The sequence below is a fragment of the Grampus griseus genome (genome assembly GCF_964374135.1).
Source record: "Grampus griseus genome assembly, chromosome: 11".
Taxonomy (NCBI): domain Eukaryota; kingdom Metazoa; phylum Chordata; class Mammalia; order Artiodactyla; family Delphinidae; genus Grampus; species Grampus griseus.
This window is the reverse complement of record NC_139005.1, coordinates 56156575-56167550: the sequence shown is the minus strand read 5'-3', so window position 1 is coordinate 56167550 and position 10976 is coordinate 56156575. Positions and strand designations below refer to the sequence as shown.

Here is a 10976-nt window from a genome sequence, read left to right as displayed (position 1 = left end):
ATCGTAACATGGAAAGCACCATACAAATATGAGATTAATTTTGTCTTTGATTGTCACCTAGGACATAGCAGCCATTAGGGAAAGGAGGAATGGATAGGCAGCCTGGCCTTCCAGGCAAGAGCAGCTCCAGGTACCACCTTCCAAACCCTGAAAGTGACCAACACACTCATAAATAAGGTATCAGGATCTGGAGTCATCTTGATTAGGGCTGAGATTCATCACAATTCTTTGGCTATGTGGCAGAATCCAAATTTAATCTACTAAAGCAAAGTGGAAGTGTGTTAGACCACCTAAGTGCTACATCCATGGAAGGGGGCAGAGGGAAGGGGAGCAGATATCAGGCTTGGAAATCTGTCCTCCTATCTCAGCTCCACTTTCCTTTGTGTTAGCTTCATTCTCAGGCGAGCAATCCACCATGATGCTGGGAGGCCCCAGCGGCTCCGGGCTTACTCCTACCAGCTTAACAACTCCCATGGAGAATACCTCTTTGCTTAGAGTTCCAGTCAGACTCCCAGGGATGGTTCCGATGGGCCTGATTTGGGTCACATGCTTACCACTAAACCAGTCACGGTTGCCAAGGGAATGCAATATTTTCTTTGCTCAGGCTTGGGTTCTTCTCTCGAGTGAGGGAATGGTGTCAACCTCACCTGATTCACAGGGACTGAAAGCTGGGCAAGGTAATTGCAAAAAGAAAATCGGTGGGTGCTACAACCAAAATAAGGAGGAAGGCATTCCAGGAGATACCATGAGCATGAGCACCTGAGACTTAAAAATGAGAAGTAAGCTTTCTTCAGGAAGGAAAACCTCTTTATTTTAAAATGGGCAGAGTGACCAAAAGACTTATGGGCATTTGTTACATACGGCTGGCCCTTGCCCACTGCACAAATGTTTATCATGCCTCTACCACAGAGAGAGTGCAAGCGGTACCTGTGGATGAGTCAGTCCCTGTCCTGAGGCTCAGCCTCCTTCCTCCTCATCCAAAGTCTCATCGCCAGTTCCCTGAGTCATCCCGTGCCCCACCCAACTTGTTTTGCCTTTCCCACAGTTTCCTTGAATCTTCTGGGACAGATGACCAGCTCTTGGAGCCGAAGAAGAGAAGGGGTGTCTTTCAGAAAGAGGAGTGCCTCTCCCGTAAGCAAAGCTGGCAGAAGAGCTGGCTCAGGTGGGTGGAGGCGTTAATTATTCACTTCGCAGTTCCTGGTGCATTTAAAAGCAGCTTCTTTCGTAGAAAAAATTGATTCCTATGTAACTGCTACCTTTTTCCATTGCTCTGTTTAAACACACACACACACACACACACACACAGAATACTTATCATCCTTTTAAATCCAAATAGGTCAGATATCTCTTCCTGCTTGAAGCCTCTCCTCTTCCTCCCTTAAATCCACTTTCTCATTTACCTGAGAGGCAGGATGTATCACCCCTTCCCTGTACTCTCACAGCACAATGTCAATGTCACAGTTACAGCGCTTTTCATATTGTATGATGGCTGTCTGGCTAGTCCACCAGACAGTGGATGCCTCAGAAAGGTCAGGAAGGATGCCAGGCTTCTCTTGTGCCTCAGCACTGTACTCAGAGTCTGGCAATAGAAAGTCCTCCACAGATGTTAAAGTGAGTGAGAGAGTGAGAGTGAAAATGAGCAAACTGTTACAGAGCTCGGGGGTTGAATATGTAGAAGATCATCTATAGTGGAGTGTTTTCTTAGAGGTAAATGGCCCTCCATGAAGTGACTAAGAACCTTTTTCTTCTTAACATAATCTTGAGTAGCTTCTCTACGGTAGATAATTCCAGAGACTGCTCCTAAGAGCCAAGAATACCTACACTAAAAGGAAATGTTTTTCCATAATTGTATAGGATGAGACGCTTGAGATCTTACAACTCACTTCAGGGGAAGACTACAGCAGTTTAATTACTGTCATAATTCATTCAATGTTTGGATACAGTATGAAACACTCATTAAAGACTTTACAATTAATATGCAATTAATTTAGAAACTTACATAGTTGTGCTGTACAGAATAAAATGCAGAAGTATAAATATAAATGATGAATAATAAGCCATAATGGACTATTAGGGTTTGGAATCCTCTAACAGACAATAGACCATTTGACTTTCTAGTTTCTATTGCAAGTCATTTACGGATGTTTTAGATGTGCTGGGAGAAGAAAATAATAACACTCTATTATTCCAAATAATAGCAAAAAATATCACGATGAAAGAGTGAGAGGAATTCAAATCTGTTTCAGTATGTCATCTTGCCATACTCCCTGGTGAATGAGAGGCAATGTTTCTATTTACTCACCTTTCATTTAACAAATGTTGATTGAGCATCCGTTGTGCGCTACATGTTTTCTAGTTGAAGAAGATGGTGGATGGAAATGTAAGTAACTTACTCTAAGTATGATGGACTGAAGCTCATTAAAGGAAGTGAGAATTTCTAACTTCTAACTTACTCTTTCAAAATAATGTCTTCCCAGGGACCATCGTTAATGATTCTTGTACTTGTACACTTTCCACTTTACAAAGAGGTTTTACATAAATATCTCACGTAGGGTCCACAGTAATCCTTAGTGTAGGCAGGACTATTATGGATCCAATTTTGCAACTGGGGAAGTGAAGTAAAGTATCCAAGATGACACCAATGGCGAGTTACTGAGCCAGGACCAGGACCAAGTTTCCTGGCTCTGAGTCTAGTTCTTTTCTCAGTTATTCTGCATTTCAACAGGAGGTCAGACTGATGCAGCTAAAAATGGCTTGAGAATTCAACTCTGGCAAAGACATGTTATCAAGAGTCTTTCTAAAATTTGATCTTGTTTATATTTGTGTGGGGCCATGAAGAAATTGAAGGATTGAGATTGTGATCTTTGGCATCCATCCCTTCCTCCAATAATACATCCTAAGAATTGACAAAGACTTTCTCCATTCACAGAATCCAGCCAAGAAAAGAGGGAGCCGTATATGGAACACTGTTGGTAAACTGGAGGTTTCTGAAGCTGTGCTTCTGCAAGCTTTAAAAAACCACTCATCAAAAATGCACTAGATTTTAAATCCTTGGATGCTTCTTAAGAGCTCAACTGGCTCTTTAGTATAAGACACAAAAATCAATCACATATGTCCTTGAAGAAATGAAAACCAAAACACTTTTAGCTTTGCCAAGTGAAGTTTTTCCTAAAGTGTTCCTCAGAGTGAGGTTGATATTTAGCAGTCTTAAGTGAGCTGTTAAGCCCTGGTGCAATATAAATAGATGTAACTTAGTGGCTGGTGACAGGAGATTCCCCTCATGTCTGTCCCTCTGCCCTCTATTCTGTATTATGACTAAATGGACTCTAATAAATCCTATCAGCTCACAGGGCCTGGTAAGTGTATCACTTACCAGAGCCATTAACATGTTAGTGCCTTTCTGGTGGGTCATTATCTGTGTTGGTGGTCTTTTGCAAACTTCAAAGAGTTGTGAAGAAAGGAAAAAATTTCCAAAGGGTAAAGTGATGTAATGATATTGACTGAATTGTCTCACTGTTGAATTCATATGCTTGTTACTGAACCAAACTTGGGTCCATTCACCTGACGTTGAAGCAAAGCCAATCTACTGACAACAGTTGTGGTGAAGGAAAGTACAGCATTTATTGCAGGGTTTATCTCCAATCAAGGAGAATTGGGCAACTTATGCTCAAAGATCCAAACTCCCCAATGAATTTTTAGAGAAGGGTGTTTAAAGACAGTGTGAGGGAGAGGGTTGCAGGGTGCTTGATCGGCTTGTGCGCAGTTCTCTGATTGGTTGATGATGAGGTAACAGAGTGATATTTCGGGAATCTCAACCATCAACCTTCTGGTTCCAACCAGTCTGGGGTTTACGTGCTGGTGGTCAGTGTGCAATTAACTTCTTCCCCCTGATGGGGGTTTTAGTATCTGCAAAGCAATTCAAGAATATGGCTCAGGATATTATCAATAATAGCCCTTGAGGAGAAACTAAAGGTCCTTGACTTTGTTTTATGGCTAAACTATTATTTTTGTCTGCTTGACTGTTTTCCTTTGTTTCTTCATTTTCTCACTTCTCTGATTAAATTTGCTCTTTGGAACTCGGAGAAGGCCTAGGAGGCTAAAGCTTTTCTATAAACAAGAGGTGAAGGATAAGGGGGTGGTCTGTTCCTGGAAAGGCCCCTTCGGCGTTCTGCTCAGTTTGTTTTTTGTTTTTTGTGGTACGGGATCTTCCCGGACTGGGGCACGAACCCATGTCCCCTGCGCCACCAGGGAAGCCCTTCTGCTCAGTTTTATGTTGAAGTCTAGTCCCCAGTGTGATGGTATCTGGAGATCTGATTTGGGGAAGGTAATTAGGTTTAGACAAGGTCATGAAGATAGGGCCCTCATGATGGGATTAATGCCCTTGTAAAAAGAGAGACCAAAGAACTTGATTTCTCTCTCTCTCTCTCCCTCCCTATATATGCATGCATTAAGGACAGATCATGTGAGGACACAGTGAGAAGGTGGCTGTCTCAGCTCAAGAATACAGCCCTTTCCAGACACTGAGCCTGCTGGCAGCTTGATCTTAGACTTTCCAGTCTCCAGAACAGTGAGAAATAAATTCCTGTTGTTTAAGCCACCCAAGCTTCAATTTTGTATGACAGCCCACGCTGAATAAGATATGTATATAGTGGAAGTGGATTAATTTAACACCAGAAAATCTGGCTCACCTCTTATCCTTGCTTAACCTATTTCTGCCTCAGTCTCCTTATCTGTAGAGTGGGGAACTGTGAGTAACTCCCCTCATTCCCAACATCACAAGGTTCTTGTGAGAATCCAGTAAGAGGAGGTTTGTAAACTGCCAACAGAATTCCTTTGTTGCTCTCCTCTTGAGGATCTTTAGTTTCACGACTCAAATAACGTGTTGTTGGGAATCTGCCACTAAAGTTGAAATTGAAAAATTGTGTAGGAAAAATAAATAAAAATAAAAATGGAAGAAGAGGTAGGTTAAGAGCTCTACAAAATGTTTCTAGTTTTAAATGCTGGAGGTCTGAACCCATACATGCTAATTGTTTGAAGTGAATTTTTATGGTGTGGTAGTTTAAAAAAAAAATCTGACAGAGCTTGAGTTCCTATATTAGAACTCAAGAAAAATCGTTGTAATCTTGTTATGTGTTATTGTATATTTTATAGTATTTATATTTTATATCATATAGTATTCTTTATGGTATTTGGAAGCTAATTAAATTAATGCGCAGAATTGAAGTCATGTTATCACAAATGACACATTGTGGCAGCATGTGATATTTCAGCCCAGCTGTTATGGATTTCATTTCTTACTTTTTTTAAATAATTTTTTTATTTTAGAACAAATTTAGATTTATTTTGAAAAATTATGAAGCTGGTACACAGAGTTCCCATAAACCCCACAGCTTGTTTCCCCCATTATTAACATCTTAACGTTAGTATGGTATATCTGTCACAGAAAATGAACCAATATTGATACTGTACATTATTATTAAGTCCACACTTTATTCAAATTGCTTAGTTTGTATCTAATCTCCTTTTTTGGTTCCAGGGTGCCCTCTAGAACACCACATTTAGTTACCATGTCTTTTTAAGCTCCTCTTGGGAATTCCTTGGCAGTCCAGTGGTTAGGACTCTGCACTTTCACTGCTGTGGGCCCAGGTTCGATCCCTGGTCCAGGAACTAAGATCCCGCAAGCCATGCGGCACGGCCAAAATTTTTAAAAAACATAAAAAAGCTCCTCTTGGCTGTGACCATTTCCTAGACTTCCTTTGTTTTTGGTAACCTCCAGAATTTTGAGTAGTGCTGGTCAGGTATTTTGTAGAATGCCTCTTGTCTGGGATTGGTCTGATGTTCTGCTCATGATTAGACTGGGGTTATGGGCTTTTGAGAGGAATACTCTTATAGACATTTTAATCCTGTGAATTTGGGAATACTCCAGTAGAAATTCAGAAAATTCTCTGGCACAAGGAAAAATATTTTGGCCTGAAGCAGCCCGGTCCACAGTGGATGTCTAACAACTGGAGAAGTGCTGTAAATACAAAGAAACTTGCAGCAAAGTCTATTCTAGTCCTAACTGATTCCAAGAAGCCACAGATTGCCACAGGTCTGTTCACTATCTTAAATCCTTTCGTTCTGAAGTCTTTCAACACATCTCCTGTAATAAGTTTTCTGTGGGGAAAAGACTTTCAGTTTTTTATGGATTAGTGGGGAAACTATTCATTTTACAGAAATCTCCTTATAGGCAACATTACTCAACTAGATATCTGAAACCCCCATATTATCCTGAACATATGTGAGTGAATAAGAACATGGGATTTATGTGCCGAAAGGAACTCCTGTAACTTGGCTACTGACCAGTATTTAACAGTAGAAGAGTCAAGTTAATGTAATTAATTATGTAATACACATGCATATGCTCTATCTGCAGTTTGGTTTTCACAGTTGATGGAATGCCTCTGTGTGTGAGTGTTCAGTTACTCAGTCCCTTTATTATCCCACTGTAATCTTTATAACTATTCTGTTCTGTATAACAATAACAGCTAATATTTATTTAGAGCCTATCTGTGCTTTACGTATTTTATCTCATTTAATCCTATCTATTGCAGATACTCACTATCCTCTTCTATAAATGAGGAAATTGAGGCTTAGAGAAGTTAAGTAACTCGCTCAAGGATACACAAAGTCTGGATTCAGGACCAAGGCAAGGACTGTTTGGCTCCAAAATCTCAGGTCCTACTGGGTTAAACTACCTTTGTGTCCCTAAGTTATTTCGAAATGCCTTTTGTGTCAGTAAGGAACTTGTCTTTTCTTAATAGCTCTTGTAATTTCCATCCATGTGGCACATGTTTAATCCCATTTGAAAATAAGCAAATGGGGACTTATTCCTACTGATTACCACTGTCATGGGCGAAAAAATATCCATCCGCCTCATCCTACTTGACTCATAGGCTAAACACGGTTCTGGGACCCAATTCCACTGTATGGAGGAGTCTCACCCGCACAGCGCCAGACCATTCTCAGCCACTAGTGAGGTGTCCAGCAACCCAGCTCGGTTCTCGTACTGTCTCTCAGGGCACAGCTGCAGATTCCACCGGCCGAGGGCTCAGTCCTACAGGACGCCCCACCCCCACCCCCCTCCTGCCCACTTCAGATGCCAGTTGCAAGCCCAGGTTATCATGTTTGCTTCTGACCTACCAGCTATAGATTAGAGTTGACCCCATCTCCTGCTTTGGGTTTGATTAATTTGCTAAAGTGGCTCACAGCACTCAGAGAAACATTTTACTTACTAGATTCTGTGTTTATTATAAAAGAATATAACTCAGGAACAGCCAGATGGAAGAGGTACACAGGGTTAGGGGCAGAGAAAGGGTAAAGAACATCCATGCCCTCTCCAAGGCTGCCAGTCTTCCCAAATCTCCACGTGTTCACCAATCCATAAGCTCTCCGAACTCTGGATTCATTATATAGGCATGATTAAATTATGATTGATTAATTATGATTGATTAATTGATTGAAATCAACCTCCAGCTCCTTGTCCCTCCCCAGAAATCACGGGTGGGACTGGAAGTTCAAACCCTCTAATCATATGATTGGTTGTCCTGGCAACCAGCCCCATCCTTTTGTGCCATCCAAATGTCACCTCACTGACAAAACAAAAGACACCTTTATCTCTCTCAGCACTTAGGGAATTCCAAAGGTTTTAGGAGCTCTGTGCCAGGAACTGGGGACAAAATCAAATATACATTTCTTATTGTAAATTACAGTATCATCACACATGCCAACAGTAAGATAAGCCATTCAGCAGCCCTGCTACCTGAAGCTAGAGCTAGAGTGGCTTGAATCGCCATGTCCTAAAATATAGTGTATTAATGAAAATTTTAAGGTAGGAAGGTCAACAGATCAGAAGATGATCACCATTGAAAAGGTAGTTTGTTACAGTTCCCAAGAGGAGGAGACATGCCATGCCTTGGGGGACCACACTGGGAAGCAGCAGGGTCAGTCAGGAGGCAGGGGGAGAGGGATCAACCTTGGGTAAAAGCCTTTTTTGTGGTTCCCATGGAAGGAACAGGTAAGGCAGGGGAAACAGGCTTGGGACTGGCTAGTTGAGTAATCGTAGCAGGCGCTGGGCTATAGGGGCTGTCCCTAGTTGTCTGGTACATGGCCCTGGAGTGATTAGGGCAGGTGGATAGTGGCCCCCAGTATGAGAACTTGATAAAGGAGGTGGTTGGAGTGTGAGCTCCAGATTTGCTGGTTTGTATTTGAAAAATCGCAGGTGGGCAAGTTGTTTACTATCTCTAGGAACTGGCTAACCCTGGGAGGTGGTGTTCCATGAGGGTCAGCAAGACCCCAAGACGTCAAAACATCAGAATACAGAAAATAAAAGATATAGTTGATAACACTCCAGCTAGAGGATTTCCGGCTCTTCTAAGTTGGGAAGGGCGTACAAATCTACCCATAAACCAGGTAGAAATATCCAAAGCTAATTCAGCTACAAACAATGGAAATGGGTCTTAATGGTCTGTAAGAGAACCCCTTATAAGTAGAGGAAGAACAACAAAACAAATCAATGACAACTGGAAGATCAAATGCAACTATCTGAGCCTAGACTGTCTGGGTTACCTTAAAGGACTTGTCACAAGCTAGTGCTTCCCAAGAGGATACAGAAAGTTAGCATCCATCAAACCTTACAAAGTAGAACTGCAATTATTTTTCTTAAGCCCAATTTATTAGCAAGCTACATTCTCTACGCTAGTGTATGTAGTGTGCATGCGTGTGCACACACACATACCTACACATAGCAATAGTTTGCCTAAATGTGAGCTCAGCATCAGACACCACCCACCCCTCCCCCAACACACATTTGGTTATCACAAATTCTCAAGAGTCTGTGTTTAGTGGGTCCAAGTTGACATGGCTGAAATAGGCCTTTTTGTTTTTCTCAAAAGCATTGAGATACATTAAGACAAAGTAAAGTTAAACCTACCCATTTTGACTTCACAGCTTCCTTAGTAACAGAAGCAGTATTTTCAAATCCAACAGTGCTGTTTACTCCAGGAAACGTTTTCCTCATAGTCACGGCAAAATCAAACACCACATTATCTCAAGTTCCAGCAAACGCTTTATTCTCCTCATTAATGTCTCAAAACTGTTGGAAGCCAAAGCCTGGAAAAAGCCCTTTGGCAATAAATGTGAATGTTTTACAAAGAGAAGAAAGAAGTTGCAAGAGGTTGTAAGTTTCCGTTAACTGTATTTGAGTATTTTTCTTTGGTAAAGTCCCCAAACAAACTTGAATAAATTAGACACAGTGTCGATAGAAGTAAAAGAAGTAGTCTGTAAAGAATATCCCAGCAAAATAAGGATCCGTTGAACAGTCAGCTAAATCCTGTCAGAACAAGGGGGAAAAGAAAAGAGAGAATGATTAATGTAAGAATTAATTGTAGCTAAAGTTTATTTATCTATTTATTTATCTAATGGCCCATTTCTTTCTCACTGAAAAGAAAAAAAGAGAGCTTACCGGCGCAGCTACCCGGAAATGGTATGCGCTGTCAAAGAACGGGGCTGCAGGGAGGCTCCAAATGTGCTGATATCCCTAAATAATGAATGAAAGAGAGATCCATTTCATAACTGTATTTTACACTCAGCTGGAAAGAACATAGGCTGAAAAAGCATTCCCTTGACTGCTGTAGGAGAGGTATTTGTGACAACAGCTTTTGATGGTGTTGCTGGAAAAGTCTGCAGCTTCTGAAGGATGCACAGAAGATGCTGAACAAAGCTCTGTGATCAGAGTCAGCAAAGGGAAACATTGGCCTGTGGCTCATGGCATCTCTCTCAGTGAAGAACAGAGGCTGTGCCAAAACTGTAGACACACTTCTTCTAGAATGGGGACGGAATGCCGAGGAGCTGGAAAACGTTACCTGTGTCATCTCCTGGGAGACTTCTTGGTGGCTTTGCATGCCTTTGGCTTCCCTTTTACTATGGAAACACATACTTCCAAGGGTGAACTTGCACTGGAAGACTATCAATGGCTCTGTTGTGCTTCAAGAGACAAAGAAAAGAAAGGGCAAATGGAAAAGAAGTTACCAGCTCCCACTAGGCTACATCTTGATAAGAAGAGGGACTAATGGGAACATACCTTGGAAATCCATTCAAAGTTCCAAATAGGCATGTTATTACACAAAGCTCACGGATGCCAATATACTAGTTCACATCTCATTATAACAGAAACTCAATCTCAGATGACTACTGTTATGGACTGAATGTTTGTGTCCTCTCCAAAATTCGTATGTTTAAATCTTAACCTCTAATGTGATGGTGTTAGGAGGTAGAGCCTTTAGAAAGTTGACTAGGTCATGACGGTGGAGCCCTCATGAGTGGAAATAGTGACCTCATAAAAAGGAGCCCAGGTCTCTCATCCCTTCTGCCGTGTGAGGACAGAGAGAGAAGACGGCTACCTATCAACCAGGAAGTGGACTCTCACCAGACACCGAATCTGCTAGTGCCTTGATCTTGGACTTCCCAATCTCCAGAACTGTGAGGAATGAATGTGGTTTAAGCCACCCAGTCTATGGGGTTCTTGTTATAGTAGCCTGGAACTGACTAAAACTAAAACTGAGATAACGTATGACAGTCTCTAAAACCTAATCTCATGACTTAAATCACCTCAACATCAGAACTTCTTATCTTCCTAGATTTTTAAATAATTTTTGGATGTATTCCTTCTCTTTTCACTGGCAGCTGAATTTGCTTCCATCTGAAGTTTCCAGGATTTCAGATTCTGCAGACTCCTGCTCTGAGTAGGTATTGTTTGAATCAGAGAGGCAAACAACACAGGTAGGGATGTGCAGGTGAGCCCCGTTAGGAATTATAAGCCCTTCAGGTATCAGGGTGGAAGACCTGTCAGAAAGAATGGTTCTTCTCTGGAGGCTGGCCCAAGAATCATCATCAAGATGAGATCCATCTGTCTTTGGAAACAATATTTTTGCACAAGT

At 41.5% G+C, this 10976-nt stretch overlaps 1 protein-coding gene across 2 annotated transcripts in view; it reads right to left on the bottom strand.

Annotated features, from left to right (window-relative positions):
* Nucleotides 1-9119: 9119 nt before the first annotated feature.
* The window catches only part of MYRFL (myelin regulatory factor like), a 115389-nt gene continuing 113532 nt past the window's right edge, over nucleotides 9120-10976 (bottom strand). For both annotated transcript variants that reach the window (XM_082665822.1, XM_082665823.1), the window contains exons 23-25: nucleotides 9903-10023; nucleotides 9503-9577; nucleotides 9120-9370 (exon numbers count right to left, since the gene is read on the bottom strand). In XM_082665822.1, coding sequence (XP_082521948.1) covers nucleotides 9284-9370; nucleotides 9503-9577; nucleotides 9903-10023 — 283 coding nt within the window. In that variant the 3' untranslated portion in view covers nucleotides 9120-9283. The remainder of the gene's footprint in view (nucleotides 9371-9502; nucleotides 9578-9902; nucleotides 10024-10976) is intronic.